The 18,513-nt window shown below is 42.9% G+C and overlaps 1 protein-coding gene across 1 annotated transcript in view; it reads left to right on the forward strand.

The window, feature by feature from the left end:
- TG (thyroglobulin) overlaps positions 1-18,513 on the forward strand; it is a 160,551-nt gene that overhangs the window by 79,576 nt on the left and 62,462 nt on the right. Inside the window, exons 39-41 of the mRNA XM_037378935.1 lie at positions 6,734-6,827; positions 11,557-11,716; positions 16,640-16,839. Of these exons, the coding sequence (XP_037234832.1) occupies positions 6,734-6,827; positions 11,557-11,716; positions 16,640-16,839 (454 nt within the window). The remainder of the gene's footprint in view (positions 1-6,733; positions 6,828-11,556; positions 11,717-16,639; positions 16,840-18,513) is intronic.

The raw sequence follows: 18,513 nt of genomic DNA on the forward strand, positions 1-18,513 counted from the left end.
GGATGGAAAATACCACAATCAGTCCAGTCACGTTTAATAAGTATATTAAACTACCACAGGTCTGGATGCACTGATAGCAGTCTGCACTGCCAGCCCAGTCGTGCTCATGAGCTAGCACAGCCACACTCTGAGGTTTGGTTGCCTTCAATGAGAAACTGCAATGACCAGCTGCTTAACGGTGCAGTTTTATTTGTGCAACAGATAGACAAGTTCTTTTGATTGCCGGTGACAGTGACTGTCTGCAAAAAAGGCACATGCAAATAAAATGTTATAAAGTGTAAAATGCACGGAAGAGTTAGAAACAATACAGCCTGGCTACAAATATTAAAAAGTAACTCTGTAGAGATATTTCTAAGTCTCTGGAAGAAGCACTTGGTTTCAGTCTCACTCAAGGGGTCCCAAGGGGGGAGAAGCAAGGCTCAGCCCATCGGCCGGTCCCAGGAGTCCGTCTTGGTGGTGTCTTCCCCCTTCTCCTCTCATTCATTCACTTCTTATGTTCTCTTTACTCTCAGGTGGAGCCTGAGTGACTCTAGTCATACATTCCTTTATTATGATTGGTGCAAAGTTCTCTTGCTTTCATTTAAAGATACAGTTCATTTTAAATTTACTGCGCATGCTCCCCAAGTGGGGGATTCACTCTTTTCAGGGAAGGGGGGCATTTGAGTTGGAGGTCACGATCTCCCACTACCACAATTATTTTACCCTAGCATCCTTGAATTTTATCTCTTCAGCAGTTTGTTTTCTTTAAGCAGTTAGCACGTCCTCATCAGAAGGCTCTTTATTTACGTTCTTGTTGAGCTCATCTACCTTGAAGTGCTGAACGGGGCCACATTTCCGACCTTCTCTTGCAGATAATGAAGCTCCTGCTTGGTCTTTACCACAGTTGTTGGCCCAGCAATGGACACCACCTCATATATTTTCCGTTTGGCAGCCATTATGCAGCTTATCAGCTGTATGGTACCATCAGGTTCTCAGTTCTGCAGGGAGCACAGCAGAGCCTGGCTGTGGTGCCTCCACTCCCCCTCCACTCCCCCTCCACTCCCCCTCCACTCCCCCTCCACTCCCCCTCCACTCCCCCTCCACTCCCCCTCCACTCCCCCTCCACTCCCCCTCCACTCCCCCTCCACTCCCCCTCCACTCCCCCTCCACTCCCCCTCCACTCCCCCTCCACTCCCCCTCCACCCTCCACTGCTCCTCTAGGATAGCAGGTTGTGTGGTTTAGGGAACTGTGGTTGATGTGGATTCCATGCATGCCAACCATCCTGAAGGTGATAGCTCTATTTTACTCTAAAAATCTTTCTGTAACACTATACTTCTGTTAGGACCCGTTTTTTCTCTAATTCCCCCCTCAAGGTGATTTTCCCACATAATCCACCCCATGACTATTGTCACTCAAGCTTCACATGAGGGCATTTAGGGGTTAATATTACATGGAGTATCAAGAGCATATACATTGGGAGTGTCAAATGCATGCCTGTTCAGTAGAGATAGTACATAGGATAATTGTTTCATCATGCTCCAGATTTTCACATATATCACCAAGACAAAAAGTAAAAGAGTTAGTATCAATAGCAACAGGAGCTAAATAATTGCCAACAATGCTAGTAAAGTTACAAATACAAAGATTCGAATAATCATTAATATCCATCACTATATCATTTATGAAAAGAACACTACAAGAAGACCTCATGCAAACACACCCTTTCCCAATATATACAAGCACCATTTCAGGATATTCATCAGATGCATTTCAAAATGACAAATGTTTTGCTCTGTATCAAGACAAATATCTTGGGCTTTGATGGTATTACTTCCACAAGTGAATCCTTGTTGTTTTCGCACAATGCATGTGTTAACATCAACAGTTTGACATTTATTCCCATTTTGTTGGGCCCATGCTCTGTGCTCCAGTGGATAGAGTACAGTTCCACTGAGGTTCAATCCTAACGCAATGACTGGGTATATGGTATATACTGAGGTATTGCATATGGTCAGAACAAAGGCTGTGGCTGTGTTGCTGATGAGACTGAACAAATACCACCAGAACTGGAATTCCTTTTCAAATTCAATTGCATTATCCCAAATTACCTTTTGAATTTCAGTGGACAAGGTGCCCTCTTCACCGTCCCTTATGATTGCAGCCATCCTCGACTGTGTCCACAATTGAGCTTGGATACAACTAAGAGCCAAAGAAACATTACTTTGGATTTCTCCAAATGCATCTACCATCAGTTGGTGGTCCTTTTGATCAATTCCCTCCCATTAAGGCAATATGTCTGATAAAAGCCATTATTTGCTAAAGCCAAAAGGGAAATTCGTACAGGATGGTTCAATTTGTTCAAATCACTGGTTACTGCAACCAGTTCGCTCATTAATACTTCTGAGTCTATGCTATTTAGAACTCCCAATCCTGTTCCCAAAATACCAGTCACATCCCTTTTTGTTCACTTCGGGGGGGGGGGGGGGTGTGTGCGGAGTTTGCGTGTGCAGTCATGCCTACCATCCTGCATCAGAGGTCTTCGGGAATGGTGCACATGCTGGTTGGATCACAGAAACGTTATGGATTAAGTAGGGGCCGTTGTTAAGGGTACAAGCAGACAATTCAATAGGTGGCTGAGCTGTTGGAGGTTGCATCCTAATGAAATGATGTCGCCTTTAGTTCCTTTTAGAAATGGGATATGTTGATTCTTACTATAATTTGTGATGGTCCATTCTTCCATGTGAAAAGTGATGTTGTGCAGTGCTACTGCAGACATTTAGGTTAGGCACAGGTACATTTAGAAGTATATATTCTTCTGTTTATGGCCACCCCATCGTACACAAATTCCCCAATTTGTGTTCTACAACCAGGAAATCAAATAATAGCTCTACACCCTGTTTTCCCCATGAGCAAATTGCAAGTTTCTCCAGACATTGTTTGGAGTGCTAACATTTCAGAAAATTCATGGTGGTCTCAGGTGACTTTAATTCCCATTTAACAGCAAGATTCAGATTGGCCTTACTTTTGGTTGGTATCCCAACACTTCCAGTATATTTACATAAGCTGGGGCCCACGGCCATTCTGCGTTCTCTTGATTATAAATCAAGGGGAATTGTGTTGTCAAGGTGAGAGATAATAACACAAATCTGTATGTCATTTTCAAAATTTAGGGTTCCAGATAATCATACACATTAGAAACCATGTTACAGCTAAAATTAGAGACAATATTACATTCAAGTTCAACACAGGCTAATCCTTCCATCCACGTGTAGTTCGTGCCCACGTGTTGTTCATTTGGGGGTTTTGGCAAGACAAAAGATGGGAAATGCTTGGTTGAAAATGCAACCGGCAGAATTATTTAAAATGAGGGTAAAATACGATGAGTGTTGATTCAATGCATTTTTCCAAGTCTGCTACTGCCCCATTGATCCCTGAGTTTGCTGCTGCTGCCAAGGGTATTTTCCAGAGAGCCAATACGTCGGTGGTATCTGCCGGGTAGGATGGCTCACTGCCCTCCCCAGGGATACAAGTCTTTTGCCGGGGATTCCATCAAATCAATCAAGTCCTGTCTTGGTGCATAGGGTAAACGGTCACTTCGAGACAGTCTTTTTCTGAGATTGTGAAAAGACACCAGTTTTCTCTTTTCCCTTATTTCCTTTATTTTCCTTTACTGCAGTTAAAGATTGAACTAATTTACAGAGGGCATCCTTAGAAGCACCATGTAACCAGAACTGGGAGACTCCCAGTTCCTGAGCTTGATGTTGTAGGTCACTTCATTCCTTGTCATATCTGGGTCTTTCCTTTGACCCTTCACCTCATTTGGGCTGTGAAGTGTTGACGGACTTGTCATGGATGGTCTGGTAGCCTTTCTGTGGGTGACTTTATGGTCCAGCTCCATGAGACACCTGTATTCAACTATTTCTTGTGCAAGCTCATCCCATGCAAGGTTGTTATTCTGCTGACCCCGTCCATGACCACGAGCACCATCTCTCTTGGATTGCAGGCATTTTTGAATATCTGCAACATGTATCATAAGACTTTCCAGGAGTCCACAAAGGAAAGGGGTTAGTCTCACTGGATCAACAGGGGATTGCATTGGAGGTTTCCCTGTAGGATCTCACTCGTAGATTGCCTGTATGCACGCTCCTTTCTGCACTGACGTAGTTAACCCAGAGAGACTGCTAGTTTCAATTACCAGCAGTTCTCCTCTCTCCTGAGGATTTATGCCTCCTGCCCAGTAGGCAGCCCATGCAGTTAGAGAGTAATTGTGGTCTCCTGGTGTAACAGTTAAAAACACTCCTGGATCCCAGGGACCTCTTGCTTCCTCCTCACTCAACAACACCCGATCTCCTCCTGTAAGAGAAATGTGCCACATATACTCAACTTCAGATTCACCTAACTTACTTGAATATTTCTCTTGAAATTTTAATAATTCATCATGTGTCCAGGGGACTGTATGCATTGTGACAGTTATCCTTCCAGTCATGGCTGGCCATGCAGTCCTGTTTATTTCCTGGCATGGAGAGTGGTCCTCATGTGGTTAATGATGCACTACTTGAGCCAGATGATCTGGCCAAGAGTTTACATGATTAAGGAAATTATAGATTTTTGCAAGAGAGCTGGGAGGATGATACCCTGCAGCCTGAAGTGAATCACCACCTGCTTTGGTGAAACACACCCTGAGGCTACAGGTTTAGAGACCCGTCAGCTATTTGAACCCTCCCTTACTCACGCTTTGTCTCCAGTTTTCAAGCAAAGCTTGAGATTATCTGAGTGAAAAGAGATGTGGTGGTGTCTTGGGGAGCTGAAAGATCATCTAACCTTTAGTGGTCTCATCCTTCAGGTTGCAGCTGAGTTGTGGAGGTGTTAACAGCATAACCACAGTAGCCACACAGCCCTATGTACATTGGAGGGGTCTGGTGGGACGTGGCTTTTTGTCTCCTCAGGTGCACAGTGATGTTAGGTTAGCACACAGCCCATCAGCACTTGTGTCTGCAGCCACAGCATGGTGCCTGCTAGGACTTGGGTGAGACCCGTCCGCCTCTGTGGTCTCTCTTTGAAGATCTGGTGTTGCGATGAGCAGCCTGGCTGAGATTTTCAAAGCAACTTAGGGACCTTAGGTAACCTGCTCCTATCTTTTGAATTCTCAGTGCTTCCTTAGGCCAAAGAGGAACTTGGCCGTTATCTTCTATTATATATTTAAGGCTAAAAAAATAATTCCTTGAGATTACCACTTGGAAGTGCACTTGGAAAACCTAAGGGACCTCACTGTCTATGTGCACAGAAAGTGTTGACAACTATATTTTTTAGGACTCTATATTGGTGTTGCACGATATTAGTATATAAGAAATTCACATTAATACAGTGCTATTACTGATGGAAAAGAAATCTTTATTTATCAGCCTGGATAAAAGACTTTAAAAAAAATAAACTCCACAAAACAAACCAACCCAACCAAAAAACACTCCAGTTTTTGGTCCAGCTGCTGTAGGAGCTGTGGACTTGCTTCAGCAGGTGGCAGCCTTTCCCTGGAGTCGATCCTGGCATGAGGAGATCCTGGGAGTTGGAGGTGTTGGGAGTCTTGAGGAGTTGCTAAAAAAATAGCCATGAGCACAGGTGATGATTCGTGCTTTCCACAGGGAAAGCTGTGTGATGAATAGCCTTAGATCTGCTGTCCTGGCCAGGTTCCTACCTGGGAATTTGTGTTTTGTCTGCCTAAAATGGCTTCAGCAGTTTTGGTTGGAGATGACGTGCTTCACTGTCAGTGTGAAAGCTGTTGAGTGCTATCACCATCCTAGGAACCTTCCTTACGGAAAGATTTTATACAATTGCATTAAAGCTGGTCCTTGTCTTTGTAGTTTTCTATTAAATTCTTCACATGTTCAGTGTGAACGATAATTTAGAAATATTTCTCTGAGATATTACTGTCTTTTCCATAGCCTCTTTTGGCTTTTTCCCTAATAAGTTGTCATATTTTTCTGTAACTCATGATGTGATATAAATATGGCTGTGATGTAGAAGGAAATGGCTTTAACGTAATTTATATCTGAACTGCGAAAATCATCCACCTGATTCTTGTTGTGGAGAGAGCTTGAGCATATGTGTTGCATACAGACGATGGCCAGAAAATTATTTTCTATATGTGGCTGGCTGCTGAATTCCTGTTGAAAGGTTACTTTTAACATTGCATGGCACTGTTAATGGTCTGCTACAGTGCTTAGAGCAAAGAGATTTAAAAAAATGCATTAAAATTTTAAAATTACCGTTTTTTTTACCACAGACCATTAGAAATTAAAATAAATATAAATAAATGTAGGCCACAGACTATTAGAAATTAAAATAAATAACTGGCATTTCAGCAAAAGAGTGTATGACATAGCTGTGCAGGCAATCGTGGGGGGAGACCTGTGCCTGAGACCCCCAGTCCTGCTTCCCTTACATCTGGTGCTAATTTTGTGCAGTTTATGTGAGTTTTCTGAAGGCTTATTTTGAAGTTCTGCTTTTTTTAAAATGAGGCTGGTTTTCTGAGGGAAGGATTCTAGACATGAAAATACAATGTATTATTATTTGTGTGTGTGTGTATACAAACCCGGTATATGTTACCAAGGTATGGGTGAGCATAGTTTTAAATGTGGTTGAGATCTACAGATTTAAAGATTTTATAAACATAATACATCAAAATACAAGGAAATAGCAACAGTGTAAAAGGAGTACAAGTCTTTTTATTGTAATTTTCTCAATCCGTGTCTTTAGGGCAGCTTGTTGGCAGCCAGGAGATGGAGAGGCCCCGTCACACTTTGTCAGTGAAGACTGCCTATATCTGAATGTCTTTGTTCCTGCCACCACTGTAAGTAAGAGATGAGATGAATTTTTTTGTAGCTGAGCACTGTCTCTTTTCAAAGTACTTTAAAGTGGCATGAATGATTGTTTTTCACTTGTTGTTCACCAAGCCCTGCAAGGTTAAATTAGATACTCTGTTGTTTTCACTGGTGCAAGAGTATTCCCTATAGGCTTTTAGTGAGCTGTTTGGGTAACTAGGAGGGTAGCAAATTAAAAAGCTAGAGAGACAATAGAGGGAGAGAAAGAGGGAAACAAAAAAACAAGAAGGAAGTGGCAGCAAAGGACAAATTAAAGACAGAAATGGCAAGGTGCCTGAAATGAGGCTGGCTGTGCAGGAGATGATAATGCAATACAACAGGTCACATCAACACTTACCGCCAGGTAAGCAGCAGCAGATGAGTTTTTTCACCCTCATCTTTACCGTTCCCCTGTTGACATTTGTGGAAGCTCTGTCGAGGAATGAGGGTAGAAAGCAATGCTAGATTTGTGCTCGGCCCACAGAGCATAAAAATAGACATTTTAAAGATGACTGGGCCAATGGTACTATCTGAGAAATTGTCATTTGAAAGCTCTTGCCTTTCTCATTCTAAACAGATATAAAATAAAGCTTCAAGTTAAAGCCAAGCTTAGATAATTGGCCAAACCCCTGGGGGGCTGGGGATAAAGATGCTGAATATTACGTGAATCCCATTGACAAGTGGGCCCAGAGCACAGGAAAAGAAAACTCTTTCTTTCCACAGTACTGGCCATTTTCAGAAGGTGATGGGAGCTGTAACAGAAACCTATGAGTCTGTCACACTGCGTGTCTGGAAAGAGCCGGTCTAGCTATCTGACGGCAGCATTCGGGGTCCCTTGCAGGCGCTTTCTAATCACCAGAACGACCAGCAGTCTGTCTTCTCCCTGCAGCATCAGATTGTCATTTTGCCTCCAGTGCAGTCATTGCTTATTGAAAACATCAGGTCACTGTCCCAGGCAGTTTGCCATCTCCGCTTAAGCGCTGCTTGCCAGATAGCTTATTTGGAAGCGTTATATTTTCTACCATCTGACAGACTAAACAGGCTTGTCTTTCCTCCTTAGTGATGCTGTGAACAGAATCCCTCCTGTCTTTTGTACAGATGTAAGGTAGAAGTAGATCCGACCAAGTCAATCAGTTTCACACGTGTAAGTCTAGCCCAAGAGAGAATCAAAACTTCTGGTTTTGCAGAAGTAGCTGGGAGCAGAAGGCATGGTATTTTCCTGTTTCTTTTTGTGGTGAGCTCGACTTTTTACTCACAAATAGAGACCTGTAGTTATATATTTTCAGCCCGTGGAAAATCGAATTAGCTAGTAAATACTGAATATAAAATCTCCTGGACAGCAGCGAAGGCAAAGGTCATTAAGGAGCACTCAGCCTGAGCAAGGGCATGGTGCGGGGACTGCTGTCTGCCACCGAAGGACAATTTAAGTGTCAAGCAGTGAAGAAGGTGAATGACATCACCTCATTTTGCTTCCATAGCTACATGTACCATGTAACCCTCCAAATAAAACTGGCACTTCTGAGAGACTTTTTTCCACCCATAACCATCACCACCTGTCACACTAGCAAAGCAAAGCTGTGCTTCAGCTTGATTTACAAGGGGTTCAAATGTAACATCAAGAGTTTAAATTCTCCACTAAATAAGAACAGAAAATGTACCCTTTCTCCTCTTCTCCCACCCCCTGTGTGTATTATTCCCATCCTTATCACATCATCCTTTTTGCACTCAATTCTTTACAGAGCAATATTATACAGTAGTAAAAGCAGTGGAGGTTGCCTGGCGTGGGGACATCTGTCCCTGCCACGTAGCTCAATAAGTGTTTTACAGAGGGATGGAGAAGACAGATGGAAGACAGAATATTATGAAGCCTTTCAGACTTCCACCTGACTTGCAGCTTCCTGATGGATGCTGAAATTCTCTCGCCCTTGAGGTGAGACCTCATGAGACCATGGTGGAGCTGTTGGGCTCCCCAGAAGACATTCCCCTTCTAGCTAAGCTAGGGAGCCACCTGACCATGTCGCAGCTGGAAGTCTTGCACAGATTTTACATCTTAAAGCGAGACTGACTGTGTTTTGTTGCTGAGTATGGAGCAAACCCTTGCACTGGGCAGTAGCCCCATGGTAGCTGTGGCCTGTCTGAGAGGAACGTGCTGTTCCCACTCTACCCAGCTACTGCGTGTGCCCCACTGCAGGCTGGCAGTGACACTGTGGTGCTGCACCTAAGCCTTGTACCAAGTGGTGGGGGGTGAAGGGACCGGCTCCAGCGGCTTTAGCTAAGTTCTTGCGCTTCGTCTGCCTCACAGATTTAATTGCAATGGTTGGCTGAACTTAGTTGAGAACAAGGATTGGGGAAAATTCACTTCTATGCGTTATCCAGCAGCTAAGGTATAGTAAAAAATTAGTTGGCTACCAAATATATATATATAGATCGACAGACAAAATGAAATACCTCATATTGTGAGGCATAATTCAATTACAGCATGAAAATTATTGTGCTGTGCTATTAAAATGGCTAACAAGAAATGGGAAGGCAATTATGTTAAACAGCCTACTTCTAAAATGCCCTAATCCATGAGCTCTGAGGCTGAAATCCCTTGGGATTAAAACCCAAATTATTTGCCGTGACAGTTCACTTTCAGATAGGAGAGGGATCTATCCTTGCTTGTCACAGACTAGAAATGGGAATGCTGTGTCCAGACACTTGGCACTAGGCACAGCCCTGGTGCTAAATCTTTCCCTAAACTGCTCTGTATCTGTTGCAGTGGGCTTTGTTTTGCCATTTTTAACTTCTGTCACATGTCTTTGCCTTTCTTAAGGTTTTCATCACTACAGCAGTGGGTAAAGTTGCCCAGCATAATGTAATATACAACTTACAGGGCAGCTGGAGGTCATGGTGCGATGCAGGCTGTGAGCACATGGGAAATGCCTAGCTGGAGCCTCGGGTCTCCCTGTGCTGAGCTGATGGGATGGAGCAGGCTCATCATCTTGTTTAACACTGTTTTAGCTGACAGGGCTTGATGTGGTTGTATTTTAGAAGGAGTTTCTATGTGAAAACAGATTCTTTCATCTTTTTCTTTACCCTTCTCTCTCTCTCTCTGTGCTGCATGTGGTGCAGAAATGGGAACCAGGGACAAGGCACTGTGAATTAGGCAATTACTATCCAGGAGCAGAAGTTCCTGACAGAAAGCAGCATGTTTCAGTGCTTGCAATTTCTTGGGTTTTCTTGATACATTGTGTTCACAACAAGCCTCTAAAGTGATTCTCCAAATAGATGAGGAGCACACGCAATCGTGACAAATTAAGGGCGGCTGAGGGGAGTTTGACTCCTCTCCGCTAATTTTGCAGGAGGCTGCAACCTTCACTTCTCTGCTGCTTCTCCCACACGGCCAGTTGCACTTTTGCTGGAGACATCCTTTGCCAGAGCAGATGGGACTGCTGTGTTTAGCTTAGCTGCATCCAGAAAATAACAGTAACAGTGCCCAATACTCTCTAGCTGCAGGGAAAAACAAACCTCAGACGTGCTTTGATGCTGCTGCAGTGGCCACCAGCCCTTCTTTAAAAAACACCACCAGCTGCCAAAGCTGAAAGTGGGACAACCTGCTGCTGAGCAGAGGAGAGAGAAGCCTCCATCAGGATACTCCCAAAGTGGGCAATAGGGGATGAAAGTGCTGAAGGGAAAACTGAGTTTACACTTTGAGAAAAGCTTTCTAGCATCAGAGCAGGTTATTCTGCTCTATGCTGCAGGAAGGAAAAAAGAAAAAAACAAAACAAAACAACCCCCCTTTGTACATTTCCACTGGTATTTCTTCCAAGCGTCATCTTGACAGAGCTGTAATGTGCTGGTAAATGCTGAGGTCTCCTCCTGGGGCAGTTCTGCTTTTGTGGTGCTCGTGCAGCAGCAGCCTGGTTACAGCCCTGCGGTGTGTGCAGCAAGGATCTGCACAGACGTGGTGCTGTTTTGGGAAAAAGTCTCCATTTCTGTGTGAAATCAGGGGACCCCGCAAGGAGTGCTAACAGGGGCAGCAGCCCTTCCTAGCTCTTCCCCATCCCAGGAGTCTTTCTGGTCTCTCTTGGGGCAGGCTCCCTCTGTGCTTCATGAAAGGTGAGTCTCACCTGTGCAGAGACAAAGTCCTCTCTACAGAACACCTCTGTGTATCTAGTAGGGGAGAACCTCCATGGGGATAGAAGGAGCAACGAGGAGCTCTTGTCAAAAGAGTTTCGAGACTAGGCAGTGTTCAGCCACGGAAGACTTGAGAGCAGGGAGCAGCCCTGCACAGCTGTTGAGTGAGTCTTGCTCAAGATGAAACAACCCAACAGGCCTTTTCCTTCTTCTGTTTCCCACTTGTTTGAACTCTTCCTGCGTGATTGTGTAAAGCAGATGTTACAGCAAAGATGAGCCCCCCACACACTCAGTCAGCCAAGTCAGCAGGATGGGCCCAACTTGAGCTAACCTGGTAGAGTTGTTGGCTGGTGGAACACAGTGGTGCCATTAAGTCTTTTTATATACTGGACATAGTGTCCTCCTCAATGGTATGTAGGTGATTGCGGACAGTTTACCCCTGGAATTTCAGGCAGATGGCCAGATATCCCTTCATTATGGTCATGTTCAAGAGCTACGAATGGCTTAGATACCGTTAATGGGGAAGATGCTTGTGTTCTCATGAGTGACTTCCAAAAGCAGTTGGCTGCAGGAATATTAACCAGGTTGTTGTCACGGCAGGTGGAAAAAATGCCCGTGTTGCTGTTCTTCCACAATGGAGGGAGTTACAATGCTGAGGCAGGAAAGACAACCATAGATGGATCATACTTAGCAGCCATCAGCAACATCATTGTCGTGACAGCAAACTACCGAGTTGGTGTTTTTGGCTTCCTTAGTACTGGTAAGTCACAGATTTTTAGAACAATATACTATGGACTAAATTGCATTCTGTAACACTTCTGTTTCTAATTATTTGTTTTTAAAGTTCAGTTGTTTTTTTAACTTGAGAAACACTGATTGGTTTTGTTGGGAAAAAATGGCTAAGAAATGGTGGGGACTTAAAGAGAAAGGGGAGAAACCGGGGGCAAAGAAAGAAGAATAAACAACCCCCAAGCATCTATGTCAAGGCACCGGATAGACTTCTGTTTGCAGATGCAACTGTGGGTATTGGGTTTTGCAAATACACAATAGGTTAGGCATCAAAATCCCTGCTAATTCCAGGGACCTGTCACTGTCAATATGGTTTTCAATGTGTCCAGCTTCCAACTGTTCCACCCGTGAAATTTTGCTAATGCTCTGTTGTGCCTACGTCAGAGTGGGGAAGAGGCAGAGAGGGGTAACTGCAGGTTAATGGTAAGAAAGACATGAAAGTATGGGAAGTATAACACAATGATAGTTGGTATCTCAGTAATTCAGTCTGACTTCTCCTTTGAAGGACGTGCCACGTTTAATTTGAATTCCATTAGCCATTTTTACTGTCCTGGATATGACTGAACTTTGGCATGCTCTGTGTTTGCATCCCTTCCTCATACTCTAGTCTAAAGGGCACTTCTGCTCTCCTGTTGCCTTCTAATAACAATTGTCATTAAAAAATACACAAATTCCCATTATGTAGAGGATTTTGTGTTGTGCAAAGAGGCATGCACACATGAAAAGACAGTCACATCTCCCTGAACCTTTATGGTAGTGCCATTTGGTCTACAGGATTATTTTTTATTATTATTTTGCCTTTTATTAGATTTGCCTGCTTAAGCAAGTAGGGAACACTTTTCTTCCTACCATCTTTCAGTTCTGGCTGGGTCAGGGGAAATCAAGGTAGAGAGCCACGGAGAGAAAATGCAAAAATTACAAGTGTAGCTCTGGCTCCATCGGACTGGTGGCAATCCTGGGTCTCTCTAGTGGATGCCTTAATACGATTATAACCTTTAGTAGATTATATTTGCCCTGTTTGCAAATACCAGACCTACATACTTTGCCTCATGATTCTTTTGAGTGTTTACTGCTAGTGCTGGGTGGGTTTTGCCTAGTTTGGGGTTATAGGTGCAGCTGTTGGTTATTGTTTGCCTTCTCTGTTTTACTGCTTTGTTCAGAGCTCCCTCCCAGGAAAGCCTGTTCTTCATTCAGTAACTAGAGAGCTGGTGCTACAAACTCCTTACTCATTTAGATAAGATGTTGGTAATAGGTGTATCTGGGGGAAGAATCACTGTTTTTATCAGTGCAAACCAGATGCTTATGAAAGTGATACCATGGCTTCATTTTGGCTAGAGCCAAATGCAGTGTGGATGTGTGCTGTGCGAGCTTCCACTACGCAGCACTGCCCACGCGTTGCCCACTAACCTCCTTCAGCCCTGTGAATCTCACTTAGGTTTCTTCCTAAGTGGAAACTGCTAGCTGGGCTGAATATTATATAGCAGTATTTATATGATGGCACTTAATTTAGGGATCAGGAAAATTATCCAGCCTCTTCTGCATAGGGATCTGCACGCAAGTCCCAAAACACGAATGCATGAGCTGAATGTCCTGAATTTGCATTCCTGTAAACCTTCAGATAGAGGTGGTTCATCATGATTAGGGAGTATTTGGTGGCCTTCTTTTTTTTACTGTGATGCTGCAGCCCTGGAAAAGTGCAGTCCTTCCTGGCCTCTTCCCTTGTGGGAAATCCTTGGTGTGCATTTGGGAAAATCCTATTGCTCCAGAAGGAACTGGACCAAGTAGGACAAGCTCTTTCCAAGAGTCATTGGAACAAGCCAAGTACCACATTCATGGGAAACCCTAATAATTCCTTCACTGCCACAATCCTGTCTTCCCTATGTCCCTTTTAGTCTGACAGTGTGTGATGAGGTGTGGTATGTTTGTACCAGGCTCCCTGGCAGCATGGACTTTCAGTCATACTCATTGTGGTGAGCAATACTCTCACTGCAAGATCTGTTCTTTGGTCCACCACAGGTTGGTGGAATACCTCTGACTCCTTCTGCACATGACCAGTAGTCACTGGGGGTTCTCAGTGAAGGTTATCAAGCTGGGCCAAATACTATAAGGGTTTTTCTCAAGACTCAAACCAAATTCTTAATGATATTCCAGGAATGTTTCCATTCTTACTAGAAGACTTGACAAATCTTGGTCCTTTGGAAGTTGTTCCATTGGGTTCAAAGCAGGCAGGGAGCTCACCCTTAGGACTCTGGGAACATTAGCAGCAGGACTGTTAGAAGGCCCTAAATTTGCTAACAAAAGTTATGATCTTGTGAGCAATATCAGTTTCATTATTCAGCTGAAAAGACTGCAAAGTGCTGAATCATCTTGCATTGACTTGTTATATATTGCAAAACTAGAAATGAAGGACTTAAATAGAGATTTGGGGGGATGAAGGGCAGTGAAAACAACAGATTTTCCTTTATTAAAAAAAAATATGGTTTTTTTTATTCTGCATTTGTTTTGGACTCTCATTGACAGGGCTTTTGCAAGCAAAAAGCTCTTATTTTTCCAAGTATAAAGGATGTTTAATTTGCTCTTTGCAACCATTAATGGTTGCAAAAACTGATGCACATTCTTACTGGTGCCTTCACCTCCCGCTCGTGATATGGATGGCAAAAGAATGGAGAAGACAGTCATGTTTCTAGGCCTGATTCTTTTAAGAGTCAATGAAGTCATACAAACCGGGATGATTTTTCATGCTTAAATTTAACACTATTGTTGTTCACCAGTTTAGTAATGACAGAAATGCGTATGTATGTCCTTGTTTTCTGAACACTGGTTTCTTTTCTCCACACATTCTCCTGTGGTCCTCAGGTATGTGATCTCTTCCTGCAAAAAAGGAGTGGAAAATATCCCTGGAAGACACATTTCTTTTGGTCTAACTACCATGTATGTCCATGCATGCATCTGTTCCCCAGTGTCGTACATTTCAAAACCTGGCTGTGGTTTTTGCCAGGGGAAAAGGAACTGGTTCTATTTCCTTCTTCAGTCTTGTTGTTCAGTATACCAGTAGAGAGGCACATTGTGGGGCTACAACATTTACATGGGTTTCCATACAAATATTTCTTGACCAAAAGGGTTGTCGAGCACACGGGCTGCCCAGGGAAGTGGTTGAGTCACTACCCCCAGGGATATTTAAAAGATGTGTAGATGTGGCACTTAGGGACATGGTTTAGTGGTGGACTTGGCAGTCCTAGGTTAACAGTTGGACTTGATGATCTTAAAGGCCTTTTCCAACCTAAACGATTCTAAGATTCTGTAATTCCATGGCACTATTATTCTATGATTCTATGGTTTCACTTCCTCTGAGGAGGTCTCATGAGGCCTGCACTAAGCCCTTGAAGTGAGGCTTCCTTTTCAATAGCATAGAGAGGGTTAAGAACCCTGGGAACTGGTCATGGTGTGCAGCATAAACTAAAATACCCGAAAAACTAAAGCAGGGAAAGTTTTTTCTCCATTTGTTTCACTGGTGTGGCTTGGCCTGATCATCTGAAACTATGGCTACAGGTGGAAAGTTATACTTTCTGGGGCTATGTAGTTCTTGGCTGTCCTACTGAAACAGTGATGGCTGTTGTAATGTGGGTATGTGTATGATCTGCAAGGCTAGCGACAATCTGGTTTCCTCTATATTCTGTTCTGCTGCTTAAATTGGCCTCTGTGATATCTCAGTAATTCATTGTGGTAGGCATATGGATATCTAGGCATATGGATATCTAGGATGTATGCTTTCAATAGCTCTTTGCCTGAGACAGGGCTCCCAGTCCACAAAGTGGCAGCTTCTTATTCCAGTCTGTTTTGATTCACTCGTTTCTGAGTCTATTCTCACTTTAAAACTGCACTATTTGGTCTTGGCAATGGAAGAAACAATTTCAGATGTGTTCTGGGATTTTCTGTCTTGTCTTGGATTTCTCTCCCCCACACACGTCTTAAATGTGGGGAATTTTAAATCACTATAAAAGAATGGCTCAATGTGGATTAAAAGGAAGTAGACAGTGAATAATCATTTTCTGTTCCTTTCTTACAGACTGTGCAGGAATTATTATTTCTGCTTTTGATGATATAAAATTAAGGTTGCCAGGGGGTTGCATCATTAGATGCTTTCAGCATTAGTTTCCTATAAATCAGGGTGTCAGGTTGCCACTGGTTGGTATTGGAAGGAAAATAGTCTCCCTAAGGATCGTGAGTACATGGTTATTTTTCTTTTGTTTTCATGGAAACAAAAATACAAACATGTATAAGTCAGACCTCCATCAGTTAGACATCAGTCAGTCTCAAACTCAAAACGTACATGGAGACATAAATTATAAAATAATATTGGTATGTGTGTAAAGAAATGCAAGATGATGTGGCTTATAAATGATTGGTCAGACAGGGTAAAAAGGATGTAGGAAGCAAACAGATCCAGTTAGGTGTACTCCAGGGAAACAGTTGATGATCCTTATGGGTCCCTTCCAAACACTCTGGGTTTTTTTGTTCACTTTTAATTCATTTTGAGATCGAGCTACTCATGTAGAAAAAGAATTTCATGGCCTGAGTTTAAGGATACTTGACCCTGGATTCAAGTCTGCCATGAGGTGTCCAAATGAAGCTTGGAAGTCAGAGTGTTATTTTTGTATCATCGGGGCAGGCAATTGGGCACCTCCAGGCATGCCTGGTGGAATGGTTAAAAACTGAAACGGAGTTAATCTGTAAAGTGATGACCATGGAAGAGACCCTTCAGACTTTTAAACTCTGGTGTTAGTTTTGTCAAGGTTCAACTGCAAGAGCTGCTAAAAATGTAACATTTAATCAAAACTTCAAATGTGTTTAGGTTGATTTCTTTATAGACCTGTTTGTTTATTTGCCACAACAGGTTCTCCTGAGGTACGTGGAAACGCTGGCCTTTTGGATCAATTAGCAGCTTTGAAGTGGGTACAGCAGAACATCGCTGGCTTTGGAGGAGATCCAAGCCGCATTTCTTTAGGAGCTGACCGTGGCGGGGCAGATGTTACCAGCATTCACCTGTTCACAGAAACCGTGGATACGAACCTCTTCAGGAGAGTGGTGTTGATGGTAAGTCCCATTCCTGCCACTTCAACTTCAGTGTAAAAGGAGGTTGTTATAGATGTGAGGATGTTGCAGTGTGTGGGTGCTGCTTTTATTTCATCCATGCCTTGGCAGCGCTAATCGGGCGGTTATTGCTATAGTTATTTTTCATCTCACCTGTGACTGCTATCTCCAGGACCGGGGTGCTTCACAGGGATGTACGAGAGATGCACTTTAGTGATTGATTTAGTCATAGTAAAACTCTGGTTTTCGTCACTGTGGTTTTTTTGTGTATTATATAAATAGTCTTGTTTCCTAACTTACAGGTACAACAGGTTAGTTTCCATTCCATAAATACGGTTGTTGATCTGCAGTTTTGAGAATCTAAAAATAATGAGCCAAACATCCACGTGTTTAAACTATCCAATCTTTTTATCTGATCTCACGACAGATTTCATTTTAAAGAAAAAGCAAGTTTCAGAAAGAGACTAAAAATCTGTTTACCCACAGGCTGATTTGCTGTCAGCTTGGGCCATTTTCGCAGTCACCCCAAGTGGATCCGTATTTTACAGCCAAATCACAGGACTTTGAGATCTGCTTTTTCAGCGTTGATACTACCATTGATCTTTGCAGCCTCAACTAGGTAGTAGTGTGCTCTGAATGAGCCGAATCTTCAGTGGAGGTTTATTTATCCAGCAGAAGATGGTACTTGAACAAAATGATCTTTCTGCTAGCATCCCTGGCTTGGAACTGTGAACAGAGGAACAGAATTCTTGGTCCGGAAAACCTGGGGCCCACTTAGATAAAATCTTGCCTTGAAAATAATGACATCTCTAGCACTACTTGATTTTCTTCAGTGGCCCCTGTCCCAAGAAACGTGACCTTCTTTTGTATCTCTGTGTCTCAATAAGATTATTTTAATTGCATCACTCTAGTGGAGAAAGCAAGAGGGAAGTTGCCGAAAATGCTTTTCAGTAGTAGTTTTTTTCTTGTCGTTCTCAGATAATTCTCATAGAGTTCACTAGGTTTTACTCTACTCTTGGCGTAGCGGTTAATTTGCTAGTAGACCCTAGAGTCCTTTTCTCTCAGAGCACAGTTTCATCCTACTCTTTCTCTGAAGTCACAAAGTTTTTACTGACATGGCTCAGGATGGGGCCCTGTGAAAGCTGTGGCAGGATACAGTGCAATTTACCAGCTGAGCAATGTAATGTGAGCAATGCATGAAAGGCAAATGCAGGGACCTCTTTGCTTATCATTATTTCTGGACTGCAGTTCCACACTGCATCTTTTTCTTTTATAAAACTTTATAAAAGTTTGAACACCTTCTTTCTCCTACAGCAGGACATTGAATAACAGAAAACAGTGGCAAGTGCAATCAGCAGGCAGGTGCATCAATTCTTCCTACTGATTTACTGTTCATAACAATTTTCTTCATGGGACTGTGTGGACCGCTTCTTGGCAAAAGCAGGTTCTCCACTTATTTCAAAGTAATGTTAAGTTTTTATCCTTGCAGTGTCATGGTGGTTTTAGTTTTCCTGTGAAATATACTGACAGAATAAAAAGCAAGCAGTAACAGCAGTGGCTTAAAAATATACGTTCTCTTTTTTCTTTTTTTTTCTTTTTTTTTTTTTTAAATGAAGTGATGCAGAATGCAACTGTTGGTTTACTCAGATTTCTCACCTAGACCTCTTGTAAAAGGAT

This window comes from Falco rusticolus, chromosome 3 (genome assembly GCF_015220075.1).
Source record: "Falco rusticolus isolate bFalRus1 chromosome 3, bFalRus1.pri, whole genome shotgun sequence".
Classification (NCBI taxonomy): Eukaryota; Metazoa; Chordata; class Aves; order Falconiformes; family Falconidae; genus Falco; species Falco rusticolus.